General features: G+C 55.5%; 1 protein-coding gene across 1 annotated transcript; it reads right to left on the bottom strand.

Annotated features, from left to right (window-relative positions):
- Positions 1 to 1,180: 1,180 nt before the first annotated feature.
- ISM2 (isthmin 2) lies at positions 1,181 to 8,980 on the bottom strand. The gene is given in 10 exon segments (XM_088840180.1): positions 1,181 to 1,436; positions 1,438 to 1,616; positions 1,618 to 1,679; positions 2,905 to 2,985; positions 3,203 to 3,340; positions 4,675 to 4,881; positions 4,884 to 5,043; positions 6,766 to 6,911; positions 6,914 to 7,007; positions 8,846 to 8,980. Coding segments are annotated over 10 exon segments (1,458 nt in total).
- Positions 8,981 to 19,646: the final 10,666 nt, after the last annotated feature.

Below are 19,646 nucleotides of genomic sequence, written 5' to 3'. Positions count from 1 at the left end.
GTGAGGGGAGGCAGGGTAGAGACAGGAGGTGCTAGCAGAGCCGATCATACACTTCTCTTCCCAGCTCTGAGCTCAGTGCATTCAGCGACATCACCTTGGGAGTTTGAAGTGGGCCACAGTGGGTATGTTTACACCACATAAATTGCCCAAACACTGTAAACCAGGACTGTCCCCTAACACACAGACACACACCCACCTACACCCACACACGGAGAACTGATCTACCAGCTCACCCTGCACCTGACCCGTCCTGCATTGGTTCTGAGTCTTACCAAAGCCTGATCCTGCGCTCAGTCAGGGTGGTGTTATCTCCCAGCCCCACAACATTCCTACGAGTTGGATAGAGGTGAGCTGGACAAAGAAAGCCCCCAGAACTGGTCGATCCCTGCCCCACCTGGATATCCTGCCTCGTTTTGGCTGCCTCAGCCTATCCACTTATGTCTCCACCGCGGACCTTCGGCCCTAGACTGAGGTGGTTTCCACTGGAACCTCCATGGGAAGCAGCTGCGTGGAAGGGCTGATGACCACCCTCCCAGGAGGGGTGGGCAAGACGGCCACGTGCCACCGCCCAGAGCCGAGGAAGGTAGCTGGCCCGGGGCGGCGGCGGGGAGCCGCGAGGTTGGCAGGGCTGGCCCTCCGGGCTGGGGCTTTTGGAGGACTTAACACCCGGGAATCACCGCTGCGTGTGGAGAGACCGGCTCACCCCTGCTCCCAGGCTGAGGGAGGAAAATGGGTGGTCAGCCTGGGACAGCGCTTCCCATCAGGCGTGAGAGGAGTTTCTCCACAGACAACGCATTTCCCGGCAGCCCCCGCGGCCGGGAGGCGGAGCTCCGGCTCCTCCTGGGCCCCTGGGGGGCGGGGCTCCGGCCTCCCCCCCCCCGGCCCCTGGAGGGGGCGGGGCTCCGGCTCCCCTGGGCCCCTGGGGGGCGGAGCTTCGGCTCCCTCTGGGCCCCTGGAGGGGGCGGGGCTCCGGCTCCCCTGGGCCCCTGGGGGGCGGAGCTCCGGCCTCCCCCTGGGCCCCTTACACACCCTTCAAGCAGACCCCACACCGTGCTGACCTGCCCGCCCCAGGCTCCCAGGCAGAGGGCTCAAGGCTCCAGGCTGTCCTCACCAGGTCTGGGCAGAGGTGGGGCGAAGGCGGGGGCCCCTGCGAGGAAATGTCCAGCGAGGCAGCCTCTCGTTAGTAGTTTTTGGCTTCCTGCAACTGGGCCAGGTACTCCTCCTCGGAAGGGTTGTCTGCGCAGGCCCGGCCGTTGTTGGCGGGCCGCACCGCGTGGTAGCGGCTGCAGTCCGCCTTACACGGGATCCAGGGCAGCGTGTCCACCTTGAAGTGAAGCTCGGGCGAGACATCGGTGCTGACCAGGTCGGCACCCTTGCCCCGGGTCAGCAGCCGGCTGTCCACGTCGTAGCAGCAGTGCTGGGCGGCTGGAGTGCTGCAGAGAGTGCAGGCAGAAGCGGGTTGTGGACCGGTACATGTCCAGGCGCTCGCGCGGGCCGCTGGCATCCCTCCAGCGGAAGCTGCGGCCCTGAAGCTCGTCCCGCAGGCTCACGGCGATGGACACGGCTTCCAGCGCGTACACGCACTGGCAGCTGGGTAGGGCCCGCAGCACCTGGCTTCAGGTACTTGGCCGGGAAGTCACTCTTGCAGTTCAGCCACTTTTCACAGCTGTCCACATCCGCAGAGGGCAGGGGAGGCGGCGGGGGAAGGAGGGACCGGTCACCCTCTGGGTGGGGTGGGGGTGGCTTGGAGGCATCTTACGGGTAGGCGGGGAGGGACCCACACCCGAGCTGGGGGCAGAACGACCTGGCCGAACGGTCGGGAGACACCACACATCACCACGCAGACAAGCTGAAGCAACAGGCCATGACCACATGGACAACGGCCAAGGGGCTGGAGGAGGGGGCCGGCAAGCCCTGATGAGCTACCCTTTGTCCTTTTAGATGCTGGGTGGTGGGAAAGATCCTGGGATCTCGGGGAAGGAGCTGGGGGCATAGGGGGCAGGGACAGCTGTTTCAGCCTCCTGGTAAGAGAACATTTCCCTGTTTTAACCACTCTCACTGGTCCATTCTTGTTCTTAACCCTACCCTTCTCAGGCTCACTCTATCCTTCTGGGCCCCCAGCGGCTCCTCTGTCTATGCTGCCCTCCTCCCCTCTCCCTCCATTGGGACATGTGGCTTCTCTGACCACACAGAACAAACTGCTCCTTCCTCTTTGCTCCAGACCGTTAGGGCCCGCTTGGCAGTGCTGGGCCTAAGTTGGTCCTGTGCATCTTTCCCTCGAAGACCCGAGCCCCTTGAGGGCTGGGACCAGATTGTCTTCTGGGAATCTCCTGCCTGACACACAGGGCCGGGTGCACCTTCCCGGCTCAGCGAGCTTCTGCAGCATGCAGCATAGGAGTCAATTGCAAGCAGGCTTCTGGCAGCTGCCTGCCTCCTTGGGGGTGCAGGTGAACGCCAGAGACACAGATGGGGAGTGTGCTGGTGAAGGCGTGGTCTGCTCCTCACTGCTGGAAAGGAGCGGTCCTGGAGCTCTAGACCCTGACCAGTTTTGACAGTACCTGCTCCCCAGACAGAGCTTGCCAGGAACATCCAAGAGTGACCAGGGAGGGCAAGCCAGAAGATCCCTGTCCTGTTCTGTTCCATTGGCTGATCTCCCAAGCTCTGTGGCTCCTCTCAAGACCTTCTTCCCAGCAGGAATATCAGGCTGGGAAAGGCCAGTGGGCCTGGCAAGGGGGGGCTCAGAAGTGCTGTGGTCTCCTTGCTGGGGAGATTAACCTTCCAGCTGGAAGATGTGCTTTGCATCCAGGAGGCACTATTCCTGCCAGTGCAGTGAAGTTCCACTCTTCCGAGAGAGGTTCACCTCCAGACCCCCAGAGGGCAGGGCTAGCCCCCTACACTGACCTGGGCTGAGCATGTCCGTAGCATCGTGGGCCAGGGGCTGCCACCTCTCACTGGGGAAGCCCAAGGGGTTCTTGTCCTCAGTGTCTTGGGGAAGAGAGGAGGCCAGGCTGGTGGTGCCGCAGGGCATGTCTGTGCCCCCGGTGGGTGCCAGCCCTCACTAGGCTCAGGGTGCCCACAGCACCTGGGATGGGGCAGGACCACCATGTTTGCGAGCTTCCTGGCTTCCCTCTCCCTAGTCCACTCTGTACAAGGCTCAGACAGTGCAAGCCACTCTCTCTGCAGGCGCTGGGGCTCATCTCACCAGGACAGGGGGGCAGGTCACAGGCGCGGGACTTGGAGGCAGTGCAGGCGTAGCTGCAGGGCTGAGTCCTCCACTGGCCACCACCACATCTCCCACTGCAGGGAGACCAGGGGCTCCACTCCTCCTAAAGCTCATAGTCTGGGTCAAGGCAGGGAGCCAGGGGTGAGTGGGCAGAGCCCATGAGGTGCCCTGGTGTGAATTAGCAAAAGGCACCCCCTTTCTCGGAAGGACGCAGCCCCGGGGCCAGGACTCCGCTAGTGGATGAAGCAGGGGTTGAATTTCAGCCCCACTCACCTGCTCAGCCGGGCATCCCTGTGCAGTGAACACCTGGGCAAATGCAGGAGGTGTCACAAACCCCAGTCACCCACTCTGTGCCCACACAGCTACACAGAGCAAAGATACCTGGAGGCCACCTGATCACTGCTGGGGGGACCTTGGAAAAGTTCCCCTATGTCTTTAAGCTACAGTTTTATGTCAATCAAAACCATAGTTGACGATACTTCCCTGGCACTCGGGGTATTAAAGAATGTCCTCACTCCCCACATTAGCAACCCAGTCCTGCTCTGAGGGACCCGAAATGCACCAGGGCTCTCACTGGAACCCCTGAAGTACTGAACACACATGCCCTGCCCTCCCCTCACTTCCCAGGCAGGTCTGAACAGGCTGGCACCAAGTGCTTAAGAAAAATCAATAGAAGAAATGTCAAAAATCATGAAAATTCTGCCTGTTAGCTTACAGGACTCTGGTGAAACAGGGAAAGCCTGCTATGACTTAGTCTGAACCAATGATGAGACACTAGGGCTCTGGGAAGCAGAGCTGTAACACTTGGTGAAACATTCTTACCCAGGGAAAACCAGAACTGCAATGTACAAAAATAAAAATGCCTGTTGTGGGGCGTGCAGGCTTCAAGTGATATTTTCTGAACAGTCTGTGTTGTCATGTTGCTTTCTAAAATAATAATGGCCAAGACTTTGTTTACTATGTACTTAGACTTTAAACGCATTAACTCAGCTCTCTTTACACTTAGTTCCATGTAGTAAGCGTTGTGCCCATCCCCATTTTGTAGAGGAAGGAACCGAGGCCCAGAGAGGTTAAGTCACTTGCCCAAGGTCACTCAACGGGTAAGCAGCAGACCCAGGATTCAGACTCACACCGTCTGAAAATGAGGTCAGTTGTGAGTGGTGGGATTTATAATTATTTCTTAATTTGTTGGAAAACTGATAGATGTGAATAAATATATTATTAACAAATGCCTGTTTTGCTTAGGAGATCTCAGGGCTATTGTGAGAGTCAAATGTTTAAAAAAAAAGCCTTTGTAAGCCTTGGGCGTTACTATTGAGCTGATGATGGTGTTGGTACAGGGCCTAAGCTCCAGACCTCCACTACTGCCCCTACCCAGGAAGCTGTCACCCTTATTTCCGCTCAGGACCTCCAGGGGCAGCAGCCAGGGAGGTCAAGATGGGGGTACTCACCACAGCGATCAGGCTCCTCAAAGGCCCAGTCTCCGGGGGACAGCGGGCCCTGCTCCCAGCCTCCTGTGGCCTCACTGAAACCCGGCCCCTGGTCATCTCCACCATGTTCCTCACTGTCCTCCTCCTGGTCCTCACCCCCACTGTACTCTGGGGGGTCGTCCTCCTCTTCTTCCTCCTGCTCTTCCCCCGGGGCTCTGCCCTTGAGACGGGCCTCCCTTCCTTGCCCCCCGAGTAGCCCCAGGATAGGGGCCAGAAGAGTTCCTCAGCGGGCAGCCAGTGGGGGGCACCCTTGGACCAGCGATTGTTGGGCTCAGCCATCAGGTCCATCACCAGCTCATCCCAGGGGTCCACCACCACCTCAATGGTCACCTGCAGAGGGACAGACACACCTGGCCACGGAGGGAGGGCTCAGAGCCAGACTCTAAAAAGGGAGATGGCAGGCCTAGGGTCAGCAGGAGAGGCCCAACCCTTTCTCTAAACCAGCCTGTTCTGGCCAAACTTCTTGGCCTCCTTGGGGCAACTGGGGTCACAGCCTAAGCCCTGGCCTTGCGTCAGAATTTGTGGGAGATTCCTGACGCCCTGACCTCACCCCAGACAGACTTAACTCATGTGAGATGGGGCCAAATGTGATGGTTTTAGCATGTGTTGCCAGGTTGGAGATCCATCTTTTACAAGAAGCTGGGTTTGAATTCTGGCTCCAGTAGCCCACAGGCTGCCCAGCTTCTGAGGCCACCAACAGCCCTAAACCTCCATTTCCTCATTGTAGGTCCAGAAAATGAGACCAAGTAACAGCAAACCCCCCAGCAGCCTGGGAAAGGGCTCTTGTTCGCCACTTTGTGGACAGGAAATAAGTAACATGAATCGTTTTTGTGAAATTGAAAAACATCACTTTGCAGCTATTATGAAGTAATATGAGTTCAAAGGACAAAATTTGGGAGGGGATCCAACAAAATATAAAGAAAAGGGAAATCACCCATATTCCATTCTTGACAGGTAACATTTTGGTGATTAACACTCCAAGCTTAACACTCTTAATTAACACTCCAGATACACACACACACACACACACTTTAAAACAACTTTAGAATGTTATATGTTTTATATTTTTGTGTTTTTTTTTTCTCTTTTAGTGAAAGTGTTTTGTAAGCTGTAGATGGTACACAAAATGCAGGAATTATTATCTTTAGGGATTCAGGGCTGACAGTGAAGACTGTAAGCTGGAATTCCACCAACCTCTCTAGTTTTCTCTCCCATAAAGCCCCTCTGGTGGGCGATTACCCTATTCTTCTTCAGGGGACTGCAGCAAGGAGTGGGCCTGGCCAGGGAAGATCAGATCTTCAGGGCTTTCTACTTGGCCTCTGCCCATATTTCAGGAACCCCCTGCAGCTCAAGAAACATTCTCTGCTCATTTGGTCCTCATGATAGCCCTGCCAGATTGGTGCTGTTTTGCCCCTTGCTATGGTCTAACTTTGGCCACCTCATGCGACGAGTTGACTCACTGGAAAAGACTCTAATGCTGGGAAAGGTTGGGGGCGGGAGGAGAAGGGGACAACCGAGAATGAGATGGCTGGATGGCATCACCGACTCTGTGGACATGAGTTTGAGTGAACTCCGGGAGTTGGTGATGGACAGGGAGGCCTGGCGTGCTGTGATTCATGGGGTCGCAGAGAGTCGGACACGACTGAGCAATTGAACTGAACTGAACTGATGGTCTAACCAGACATGATTAGATAACATCATCAACTCAATGGACATGAATCTGAGCAAACTCCAGGAGATAGTGGAGGACAGGGAAGCCTTGCATAATGCAGCTCATGGGGTTGCAGAGAGTCGGACACAGCTGAGCGACTGAACAACATGGTCTAGGCTACAGAGCCTGGGAGAGTCACGCAATGGTCTGCAGCTAAGAAGTGGGGAAGCCCGACTCCTCCTAATCCACAGGTGGGGCATGGGAGTCACCTTGTCTGACCCACACAGGACCCCTGTTCTCCATGGAATACAGGATGAGATGCCTGACCTCACAGCTTAGCTGTTGAGCCCAACTTCTCTCCAGGAATCCACTGGGTTCATGGCCGCCCCTGTAGCCCTAACCTGGATGCTGGGGTTCAGGACACTCAAATCTGTATTGGCTAATCCCGGCAATTTCTGCAGCTCCAGCAGCAAGGGATCGTCCTCCAGGGTCCCGGGTGAGGGTGTCTTATCCAGGGTCAGGGGTGCTGATTCAGGGAGCGCCCAAATCTGTGTTGACATGGCCCTGCCTGGAGGTGGGCCCTGGAGAGCAGAGGGGTCTCATCCTCTTCTCTGGGAGAGCTGGGATCTGGGGAGGCTGAGACCTGAGGGAGGGATGAGCAGGGAGGTGCCTGAGGTCAAGGCCCATGAGGAAAAGGCTGGGAGCGGGTGGGGAGCAGGGCGGAGGCAGGAGGTTTGGGGGCAGACCAGGTCACACACTCACTTGTGACCACGAACCCAAACATGTCTGTCTGGGGATTCCCTGGTGGGCCAGTGGTCAAGAATCTGCCTTCTAGTGCAGGGGACGCGGGTTTGACCCCTAGTCGGGGAGCTGAGATCCCACAGGCCGTGGGTCAGCTAAACCCGTGCGCTGCAAGGAATAGCCCGAGCACCACAGCGAAGATGCAGCACAGCCAAATAATAAATCAATTAAACAAAGCCAAACACATTTGCTTTGACACCTCAGAGGGTGGACAACGCGCTCGGGTGAAATGATGCCAGCGTGAGGCATGAGGATGAGGGGTCAAATCAGGTTTCTACACACGGAAGAGACAGTCCCACCTCCCCATTCACAGATGGAGAAACGGAGGCCTGGAGAGGAAGGGAGGAGTTTAAGGCAGCAATTGCAAAGTCCAGTTCGCAGACACTTACGTCACAATCCCCCAAGGCCCTTGTCAGAGAACAGACACTCCGGCCCTCCCAGGTCAGGGCAGGAGGCTCAGAAAGCCTTGATGCTGGTGTGGACAGAGGGAACGGACCCTTCCCCTCTGACGCCCCCCTGCCACCTGGCCTTCCCAAGCCATCCGTGTGGGGGCTATATTTCCTGGCATCCCTGACCACAGCTATATCTGCCTTTGCCTGCCCACCTGGGGCCTGGATTTCCAGGCCATGTGTGTGTCCATCTGTCTGCCAGTCAATTCCCTCTGCAGGCCAGTGCCATGAGGTCCACACTGGGACTGTCCTTGCTGCAGTGCAAGTAGTGAGTGAAAGCAGATCCTGGATGTCTCTGGCTCTTTGTCTGGCCTTCTCTGCTCAGACTGGGACACCGGGAGCTCAGCACCTACTCCCAGGCTGCAGCCCCATTGCCCAGGTCCCTACACCAGGGCAGAACGAGCCTGTCCAGCTCTGCCCCGTGAGCCTCAGGGGCCGGGAGCCTCTGGACCCTGCTTCCCCCAGGCCACAGCCTTGACCCCACCTCCCACTTCCTAGTCGGGCACTGTGGTAGCGCTGGAAAACATGGATCTGGAGAGTCAGATCAGCTTGGGTTCAAATCCCAGTTCTCCTTCTTACCAGCTCATTCAATCTGGTGATTTCCCATCAACAAAATGAGGACAATAATTCCTGCCTGGAAGGACTGTCAGAATTTTACTTATCAAACACTTCCACAGCATCCACTGTGTGCCCAGCACTATTCCAAACACTTAACCGCTTGCTTCAGCCTCCCAACAACCCTCAGGTGTCAGTGCTAGCTGTCACCTCCATTTTGATGATGCAAACTAAGGCACCAAAAGGGCAAGTAACTTGCCTGGGGTGACACAGACATTTAGTGGGAGAACCAGGATTTGAACCAGGCAGCTTGGACCTAGAGCCCACACTCTTAACCAACAAGCTCAGCCCTACAGGTGAGAGCACTGGGAGTCTACTGCACAAATCAGGGGCTGAATCAGTCTGATTTCTCGCATCTCTCCCCTTTGACCACCTCCCTCTGTGGTCCCCAGATGCCTGGCTCCAAGGCTTCTGCCCTAAACACCTGGTCCCAGGGCCCTTCTTAACCGGCACTCGAAATCTCCCTGAGTGAAAGTGTTCTGGTCCAGAGAGCCAGGGTGGATGAGAGGAGGACAGAAGAGTAGGGCAACAACCCAACACCTTCACTGGCCAGTCCTGGAGGCCTGCAGCTTCCCCAGATGATGGCTTCCTAGCAGTTCCCACCCGTAATTCCTACCTGTCCCTGTGACTTTGTGTAGTCGTTCCTGTCTGCAGCCTCTGGGCACAGAGAAGGGAGACTTGGAGGAACAGGAGCCTTTCCAGCTGATTCAGATGGCTCAGCCTTGTGGGCATAAGCACCGGGTTTCGCCATTTGGCAGTGATATTGGTATTAATAGTTATCACAGGAGGGAGTGCTACTGGCATCCAGTGGGTAGAAGCTAGAGATCTTACAATGCATATGGGTTGCCATTTCCTCCTCCAGGAAATTTTCCTGACCCAGAGATCGAAGCCACTTCTCCTGTGTCTCCTGCATTGCAGGCGGATTCTTTACCGCTGAGCAACTGGAGAAGCACTTTCACAGCAAGGAAATAAAAAATCAAGGATTTTTCCAGGCTAGAATGTCAACAGTGCTATAGTTAAGAACCCCTGATGTAGAGGCTGCTAGGTCCGAATCCCAGTGGTGGCCTGGTTTCTGACTTGTGGGACCCTGGCAGGTGTGTAACCTCAGTGAGTGTCCTCATCTATAAATGGAAACAGTGACGGAACAGAACTGGTATCCAGCAGTCATTCAAAGTCATTTCCAGGGCACCCGCCCTGGTGCCCCATCGGCCCAGATGATGAGCAGAGCCCATAGGAAGCCCTGGCTCAGCTTCACAGCCACGCACACTCCCTTCCTCTCTGGGAGACTCCTGCCCTGTATCAGCCCCTGGGGAACTCCCCAGGGTGGAGGGGGATATCTGGCCTTAGTCTGGGTTCCCTGAGAAGCCAACCCTGAGACAAAGCTTCAAGGGCAAGTGGTTCCTTTGGAAGGTAATCCCTGGAGACCAAGCGGGTAGTCCGAGAGTGAGCCGGGAAGGGAGGTGGCTAATAAAGAATGCTCCATGAAGCCAGTGACCACAATGGACCACTAGGGTGCATCCCTCTGGGCGCCCCAGTTACCTGTCAGTCACTGGTTGAGGGGGGCTGGGTGGGGGAGAGGATTTGCACTCCAGCCATGTCCAGCTTGCCATGAACAGCTCAGAGCAGGTCCCAGTGCTGGCGAAAGCCCTCAGACAACGGGAAGTGAGGCCCGTGGGGAGGTGGGCAGAGCACCAGAGCATCATCTGAGCATGTCTTCCATACCAGGGCTGGGCCAGATCCTTTACATACCTCCTGACACTTACTCCAGCTAGTAAGTGTCAGCCCCATGCAGGAAGATATGTCAGTCTGCTTTGCTCACATGTATCCTGTACTTAGTACGGTGCCTGGCACCCTGCAGGCGCTCAGTAAATCACTGCTCCGTGACTGAATGACCGCCAGCAACACTGAGGGGTGAGTGTGACTACCTCTGTGTTAACGATGGGGCTATGGAGGCTGAGAGAGGGCGAGGGATTTATGTAAGATCTCACAGGTTACACTGAGGGAGCTTGCATTCACGTGCAGCTCTGCTGGATCTCAACGCCCAGGCGTCAGGGCAGAGGTGCCTGTGCAGACGCTGAGGCAATAACCCCTCAAGGGCAACCTCCCCGGCATGCAGAGCACCTCTGCTTTCACCTTCTTGTACAGTCCCTGAATGTGGGGGTAACGAGTGCAGGCTGGAGGCCACATCGCCTGGCTTCAAACCCCAACTTGGACACTTACTGTGTGACCTTGGGCAGGTTACTTAATCTCCCTGAGTTGCTCCCCCTGTGAATTAGGGAAATGGCTGGCCGTCCCTATCTGTAGGATGGCTGGGTTAGAATGGCGCCTGGCACATGGCAAGCGTGCGGTGAATGTCACTGAGGGGAGGTGATAGTTCTTGCCATCACAGTTAGCTCTTTACGTCTTATTTGGTCTGAAGACCACATCCGCCACCCCACCACTAAGGCAGGATGACCAGGCAGTGTGCGTGCCTCCAGGACGTTCTCAAGCAAGTGCTGAGGCTCCAGCCTGTGTAAGAACACCTGCTCCACCCCACGGGGCCACCTCCCACATCTGTTATGCTCAAACGTGGAGTTTCCCGTGTGTACAAATACACAACTCCATTCTTTCGGGGGATGGTGCCATTACCCTGCTAAACATGAGACACACAGATATATACCAAGGTATAGCCCCACCAGCTGTTGCCCCTCTCTCTATCACACACACACGCGCCCACATGCCAGGCTTGGCAGGACAGCCCTGACCCACGTGTTCCCAGTTAACACAAGAGCCTCCCCCCACAAACCCTTACTGCCTTGCTTGAGCCTCCCTCATGGCCCCTTGCCCCTCTCCTCTCATACCCCCTCTCCGGGGTTGGGAGCTTGTTCCAGATAATGAAACCCAGTTGCCAGGTGCAGCCCAGCACCCCGCCGCCTCTAACCCCCTGCTCCTGAGGCCCAGGTGGGCCCCTCCAGAGCCAGGCTGCACACAGTCACCCCAGCTTCCCAGAGGTGCTGGAATCCCAGCAGTCAACGCCCAGAGGGCCACAAGCAGAGAGACAGGGCTGGACATCACCCTCCTTGCTGGCGTGTGCTGTTCCAACCCAGCCCACCCTGGCCCCCCATGTAGACCTCAGAGCATGCCCTCCACACACCATGGCTGGCTTCAGGCTGTGTGACCTGTGTACCTGCGCCAGGCATATCGCTCTGCTGTTGCCATCTCCAAATGCTTAGAGAACCCACATTATCATTCTGCACGGGGCCACTGCTACCGGGCACCCTGTAGGTACTGACATATACCAGGTCCTAGCATCATCCCCACTTCCCAGAGGAGGCAAACGAGGATCAGAGAGGTGAAGTAACTTGCTCAGGGTTACACAGGGGGCTTTTGAACTGTGGTGTTGAGAAGACTCTTGAGAGTCCCTTGGACTGCAAGAAGATCCAACCAGTCCATCCTAAAGGAGATCAGTCCTGGGTGTTCATTGGAAGGACTGATGCTGAAACTGAAACTCCAATACTTTGGCCACGTGATGCAAAGAGCTGACTCACTGGAAAAGCCCCTGATGCTGGGAAAGATTGAAGGCAGGAGGAGAAGGGGACGACAGAGGATGAGATGGTTGGGTGGCATCACCGACTCAATGGACACAAGTGTGAGTAAACTCCTCCCGGAGAGTTTACTGGCGTGGACAGGGAGGCCTGGCGTGCTGCAGTCCATGGGGTTGCAAGGAGTCGGACACGACTGAGTGACTGAACTGACTGACTGACACAGAGGGCTGGCAGAGCAGGTCTGGAGGCAGGTGATAAGGCTGGAGAGCCCATGCGCTCAGTCCTTATGCTTTGCCAGCTCCAGGCAGGGGCTACACCCTCTGGCTCGCTGCCTGCCACTCCAGGGTGCAGAATGTGTCAAATGATCAAACCACTAGAGCAGGATGCCCTGCTTTTCTCATCCATCCTTCCCTTTGGTCCTTGGAACCATCAAGTAAGGTGAGAGTGGCAGGGGCGAGGTGAGGACACCGAGATCCAGCGAGGAGGCTGCAACCTGCCCGGACCACTGAGCAGCTGCGCCTCCGGGCCCCCGTTCCTGACTTTCCCTCTCTCCCTCACCTGGCTTGTTAGTGGTTCCAAGCTCTCAGAGCGAGACGGGTGGTCTGGAGGGAGAACGAAGGTCATATTCAAGGTGAGGGGAGGAGCCCAGGTGCCGGAGGTGGCAGAGGGCAAGGCCACAGGATTGGCCCCACACAGGCCTGGGTGCCAGTGGTCTTCGGTCACTTACTCACCCATTAGGCTAGAAAGGCCTCAACCAAAGAGGGCCAATCGTCAGAAAGATACCTGCTTCTAGGTGCCACCTACCTGGCAGGTGAGACCTTTGAACCCCCCAGGCTCCTCCTGCAGTCCACGCCCTGCTGCTGGGTAACTGGATGATGGACAAGGACTGAATTGCCAAATACCGCACCCCCAAACACACACACACGCATGACGCTGCCCTGGACAGTGTCCCTGGAGAGGCTCCTTCCTCCGTGTCCAGTCCTTCATCTCAGCTGTGCCCTCACAAAGCGCCTCCTCCCGCCGTGGGTGAGCCCCTGCTGCCGCAGCATGAGTGTCCCCAGCTCTGCCCCCTGGGGTGGATCCTTCCTGCAGGACAGTCCTTGCAGTGGAGGAGCTGCCCTCTCTCGGTTCTTCTCTCTTGGCCAGTTCTAACCTCCATCACCTGCCTGCGGCTGCAAGCCCCCAACTCTCCTCCGCCCTACCCCAGGGTCTTCCCTTGCCAGCCAAGGAGGTGGTGGGTGCCAGGGTTAGGTGTCCAGAGCCTGGAGAATTAAGCAAAGCTGGGTTTGGATCCTGGCTGATGAGTTACCAGATCCACTGTCAGTTTCCTTGCCCTTCAAATGAGGACAAAAAGACTAGGAACACAAAATGCTAGGCCCTGTGGCTGTTTGCTCAAGGCTGTTTGATGTTTGGCTGTTTGCTCCTAACTAGAACAGAAGATGGGCTTCCCTGGTGGCTCAGACAGTAAAAAATCTGCCCTCAATGAGGAAGACCCAGCTTCAATCCCTGGGTTGGGAGGATACCTTGGAGGAGGAAGTGGCAACCTACTCCACTGTTCTTGCCTGGGAAATCCCATGGACAGAGAAGCCTGATAGGTATAGTCCATGGGCTCGCAAAGAGTTGGACACAACTGAGCACACATGCCAGGCTGTATACTAGGGCTGTGAATGTGACTTTGGCTCTGAAACAACTCATCCTCTAGGCTGGTCTTGGGGGAAGATCTGGCAAACATACTAAAATAATTACAATATAAAGCGGTGAGTACAATACTAAAGTATTTATGCCCAATGGCTAGAAAAATGCCAGTTCAATTAATTAACTTTATTTCCACTATCATGTCTACCCATGAGGTGGGACTGGCCAGAGGCTGTTAGGTTCCTCTGGATAGTCTTCAGCAGTGGCTCCCAACAGCGGGTGGGAAGGCGAGTATCTCTCAGGGAAAAACGTCTGGTTCTGTGGTGGGGGTGGGGGGGGTGCTAGAGGCACCTAGTAGGTAGAGGCCAGGGATGCTGCTAGACATTCTACAATGTTACAACACAGAATTGTACAACCCCAAGATGACGGCACTGTGAAGGCTGAAAACCCTTGGTCTATAGCATGTACTCTCAACAGGGCCAAAAGTTAGATATCAGGGAAGAGGCAAACAAACAAACAAACAAACACAAAGTATTACAATGGTTTGTAACACTCTGAAGGGCCATAGTGCATGAATAGACAGTATATATGTGGTATTAACATTTCATGGGGGGAGGTACTTAGAACAAAATAGAGTCTAAAAATCTCCTTAGGAGGGAGGGCAGTTGTGAAAAAAATATGGATAGACAGCAGTCCAGAGACCCCATTAAAATGCAGTGTGTGCGTGCTCAGTTGTTCAGTCTTGTCTGACTCTTTGGGACCCCATGGACTATAGCCCGCCAGGCTCCTCTGTCCATGGGACTTTCCAGGCAAGAATAGTGGAGTGGATTGCCATGCCCTCGTCCAGGGGATCTTCCTGACCCAGGGATAGAACTCGTGTCTCCTGTGGCTCTGGCATTGCAGGTGGATTCTTTACCACTGAGCCACCAGGGAAGCCCCAAAATGCAGTGGTGGGAGGTTCCTTCTTCCCATTGCCTCTGGAGTGACCTCAGCAACCTGAGCACCAAGAAGGTTCCAAACTGGGGCTCTCTTATTTCACAGTGCTCTCTTGCACCCACCTCGGCCCTCAGTCTGGAAAAGGAGGACCACTCTGGCCTCCTCCCGGAATTGCCAGGCACAGGGGAAGGGCAGGACCTATACGATACAGGCCTGCTCCTGCAAACCCCAGAATGAGTCGGGCAGGGTCTGTTCCCGTGGGATGAGTGTCCACTGCAGTCCAGGAGGGAAGGGCGGGGCTGAGGACGACTAGTGATGGGAGACCTGGGTTTTGACAGACAGGGGTTTCTCTCCATGCAGCTCAGGCAGTAAAGAATCCCCCTGCAATGCGGGAGACCTGGGTTCCATCCCTGGGTCGGGAAGATGCCCTGGAGGAGGGCATGGCAACCCACTCCCGTATTCTTGCCTGGAGAATCCCACCGACAGAGGAGCCTGGTAGGCTACAGTCCATGGAGTCGAAAAGAGCAGGAAACGACTGAGAGACTAAGCACAGCACAGAAACTACTCTTGGTCTCACTCCTCACTCAGGCTTATCCAGAAGCCCACTCACGGGTCCCCTCGGCCCCAGAAAGTGTTCCTCTACCTCTTACCGGCCTCTTCTGCTTGTCCAAGCGCCTAGTATTACAAAGATCCCAGCCAGCAGTTGGAGGACCCCACTTACTACCTCAGTCAGTCAGTTCAGTAGCTCAGTCGTGTCTGACTCTTTGTGACCCCGTGGACTGCAGCACGCCAGGCCTCCCTGTCCATCACCAACTCCCGGAGCCGACTCAAACTCATGTCCGTTGAGTCGATGACGCCATCCAGCCACCTCTTCTGTCGTCCCCTTCTCCTCCTGCCCTCAATCTTTCCCGACATCAGGGTCTTTTCAAATGAGTCACCTCTTTGCATCAGGTGGCCAAAATACTGGAGTTTTAGCTTCAACACCAGTCCTTCCAATGAACAGCCAGGACCGATTTCCCTTAGGTTGGACTGGTTGGACCTCCTTGCAGTCCAAGGGATTCTCAAGAGTCTTCTCCAACACCACAGTTCAAAAGCATCAATTCTTCGGCACTCAGCTTTCTTTATAGTCCAACTCTCATATCCATACATGACCACTGGAAAAACCATAGCCTTGACTAGACGGACCTTTGTCGACAAAGTAATGTCTCTGCTTTTTAATATGCTGTCTAGGTTGGTCATAACTTTCCTTCCAAGGAGTAAGCGTCTTTTAATTTCATGGCTGCAATCACTTTCCCTCAATTCACACCCTTAAGGACTCAAATCCTTTGCAGATCTGACTGAAGAGGCTGCACCGGAGGTGGGGGACTGGACCGTCGGAACCTCAGCAACCTCCGCCCGCCGGCCCGCAAAGGGCTGGGGTCCTCGCCCACCCTCCTCTCGGAGCGCGCCCCGGGCCGGCAGCGCTGCCGGCGAGGTTCGCTCAGGGCCAGGCAGCGGCGGGGACGCGGCGGGCGGAGGGGAGAGGAACCTGGGCGGCTACGGGGTGACTCCACGCCCCACTCCGCCCGCAAGTTTCTCCCCGGGGGTGGGGGCCCCGCAGGTCGGGCGCAACGGGCCAGCGCCGGGCGCTCGGGGACGTCGGGGCCGGGCCCCGGCTGCCCGCCCTCGCGGGCCGGGGGAGCAGGCACCGTGCGCGCCCCGCCGCTCACCTCCGCCGGCTTCGCGCGGCTGCTGCCGGGGCTCCCGCGCCTCCCGGCCGGCGCCGCCAAGTGTGCGGACGTCCGGCCTCGCCTCCTCCCGGCGCGCAGGCCAGGGGCTCCGCGGGGGCGCGCGGCTCGCCGCGCTCTCGGGCCCGGCCCTCTCCGGCCCGGCGCCGCGGGAGGTGTCTCCCGCCCTCCCTGGAGGGCTCGCCGCCCGCGCTAGCGGACGCGTCTTGGGCCAGCGGGCGGTTCCCTGTGATCCGGCAGTCTCCCCGCCCTCGGTCCCCGCCGCAGCCCTGGCGAGTTCCTGTTCGGGGCAAGTGGCGGCCTCTCGGCCGCGCTCTCCAACCCTGCGCTGCGACCCTGGCGGGGTCGCCCCCACCCCTGCTCGGGCGCTCGGCGGGCGACGCCGGGGCTCACGGACCGCCAGGGCCTCGCGAGCAAGGGACGCGCCTCAGCCCAAGGCGCGGGAGTCTTCAGATTTTGGGCAAATGTGCCCGAAACCAAGAGAGGTTGGCTTGGGGATGGAAGGCCTGGAAATCACTCCTCCAGGGCTCCTTCAGCTCCCTTCCGGGAGGTTGAGACCCGTAGAACACCTGCTATTCTGCACCCAGTTCCCCCCCTGGTGTTCTTTGAGCACTTCAAGAGCTAGGAAAGAGCTGAGACTCGGGTGTGAGGATCACGTCCCAGGACAGCAGCCAGCCACATCTGAGAGAATGGTTGGAAGATCCTGCCCTGCCCTGTCATCCTGCGTAAAAGACTGGGACCACCGAAGCCCTCCAGCCAGACACTCGTGCAGGGATCCTCCTGTGTAGAGCGTGCCAGTCAGCTTGTGCAAACGATCGGGAACTCTTGAGTGGCAGTGACGATTTTAGAGGCCCGGATGGGACTGTCAGGGACTGTGAGCCCCGTGACACAGGGCAGGTGGGGTGGGGTTTGGACAGGGAGGTGAGGAAGCATCAGTTCAGTTCAGTTCGGTCGCTCAGTCGTGTCCGGCTCCCTGTTCATCCAGAGGATATGGAACAGCACAAAGGCTGCCTGGATTCTGGGCAGGGACAGCAGATCCCGGGAGAGGCTGGGAAGGATGGCCAGAAACCTGGCCCTGGGGTTCCATTTGGGATCTGGTTTAGCCTTAGAAACTCCTAGGAGACCGGACGCATTTCTAAGAAACCACCCCCATCGCAGACAGCCCTGCCCCGGATGGTCCAGTGTTCTGAGTAGCGCATCACAGGGGTTACAGCCGGGAGTCGGCCACGTGGGTTTGAAACTTGCAGCTATCATTTACTAAGCAGGTGATACTGGGCAGATTCTTTGACCCCTTGGTGGGTGCTTCTGTCATCTGTAAAAGTGTGGGGGATGGGGAAGGGCTACTCACCTCATAGGTGTGAGGAGTGAATCCAGGGACTTATATTATATTGAGCTATGTGAACTTGCAGGGCTTCCCTCATGGCTCAGATGGTAAAGAGTCTGCCTGCAAGGCAGGAGACTTGGGTTCGATCCCTGGGGTGGGAAGATCCCCTGGTGAAGGGCATGGCAACCCATTCCAGTATTCTTGCCTGGAGAATCCCATGAACAGAGGAGCCTGGTAGGGCATGGTCCACGGGGTCACAAAGAGTTGGACATGACTGAGTGACTAAGCACAGCACATACGAAGTTGCCATTTTGGGGTCAAAAGGGTCAAAATGGGTAATTTCATGTGGTTCAGCCTGATAAGATGTCTAGTGTATACATGTCAAAACTCACAGTAAACACTCAAATACTAGCCCAAAGAAACCTAGCATTTGAGTACCTGCTATGCCCTATTGCTTTTACTAAATGTGGAATTTTTTTAAGGGTTTTTTTTTGTGTGTGTAACATGTTTTTCACATCCAGTTCAATATTTTGTCGTTTCATCAAACTTTTGCACCTTGCACCAGATTAAACATGGAGTTTGAAAGTCACAAGTTCATTCATTCATGTGTACCTGTCTCCAAGTCAGTCACTACCACTCCACTGGGAGTCCCTCCGATCATTACCTGAACGGCTGTAATGGCCTCCTCATTAGTCTGTATCCACTCCTGTTCTCACTCCCTCCTTCCCAAACGCTGTTGGTTATCTTCTCTTTTGTTGATCAACTTTATTGAGGTATAACTTACATACAACAAACACACCTATTTTAGTTTTCTTTGTTGGGGGGTGAAGTAGAAAAATATAGCTTTATTGCTTCACCAGGCAAGGGGGACAGAGTGGGCTAATACCCTCAAAACCAAAGTGTCCCAACTTGGGGAAGATGGTGACAAGTTTTATTTTTTAAAAATTTATATGGCTGCGCCAGGTCTCAGTTGAGGCTTGCGGGCTTATGTGGAATTTTCCTGAACCAGGGATTGAACCCATGGTCCCCTGCATTGCAAGGTGGATTCTTTACCTCTGATCCACCAGGGAAGTCCAACAAGTTTTACGGTAATTGTAAAAAGAGGGCGTGATCAGCTGGTGGACATTCTTCTGGTGGGTGCGTGGTGAGGTAAGTAGGAATCCACACCATCAACCTTCAGGTCTAATTGGTCTGGGGTGTACATGCTTCTGGGCAGCATATCATCACTAATCATTAATTGTTTCCACTTGGAGGGGGTTACACTACCTGCAGAATAGCTCGAAGATACTGTCGTGTGCATCCTTTGATGGGGAACCAGGACCTTGCCCCAAAGCTGCTCTTGACTGTTTCTCTCGGCTCTGGCCTCCTCTCCCTTCCCTAATTAACAAGGGCTTGCATCTGCCCACTGGAACTCAAGAGGTCAGAGAAGCTGAAGATAGGCTCAGTTCAGTTCAGTCGCTCAGTCATGTCCGACTCTCCACAACCCCATGAATCACAGCACGCCAGGCCTTCCTGTCCATCACCAACTCCTGGAGTCCACTCAAACTCATGTCCACAGAGTCGGTGATGCCATCCAGCCATCTCATTCTCCGTCGTCCCCTTCTCCTCCCGTCCCCAACCTTTCCCAGCATCAGAGTCTTTTCCAGTGAGTCAACTCGTCGCATGAGGTGGCCAAAGTATTGCAGTTTCAGCTTTAGCGTCAGTCCTTCCAATGAACACCCAGGATTGATCTCCTTTAGAATGGACTGGTTGGATCTCCTTGCAGTACAAGGGACTCTCAAGAGTCTTCTCCAATACCACAGTTCAAAAGCATCCATTCTTCGGCGATCAGCTTTCTTCACAGTCCAACTCTCACATCCATACATGACCACGGGAAAAACCATAGCCTTGACTAGAAGGACCTTGGTTGGCAAAGTAATGTCTCTGCTTTTTAATATGCTATCAAGGTTGGTCATAACTTTCCTTCCAAGGAGTAAGCGTCTTTTAATTTCATGGCTGCAATCAGCATCTGCAGTGATTTTGGAGCCCAAAAAAACAAAGTCTGACACTGTTTCCACTGTTTTTCCATCTATTTCCCATGAAGTGATGGGACCAGATGCCATGATCTTTGTTTTCTGAATGTTGAGCTTCAAGCCAACCTTTTCACTCTCCTCTTTCACTTTCATCAAGAGGCTTTTTAGTTCCTCTTCACTTTCTGCCATAAGGGTAGTGTCATCTCCGTATCTGAGGTTATTGATATTTCTCCTGGCAATCTTGATTCCAGCTTGTGCT

Source organism: Moschus berezovskii, chromosome 9 (assembly GCF_049115385.1).
Source record: "Moschus berezovskii isolate FMDL1 chromosome 9, NW_MosBer_1.0, whole genome shotgun sequence".
Classification (NCBI taxonomy): Eukaryota; Metazoa; Chordata; class Mammalia; order Artiodactyla; family Moschidae; genus Moschus; species Moschus berezovskii.
This window is presented reverse-complemented; position numbering and strand designations above follow the sequence as displayed.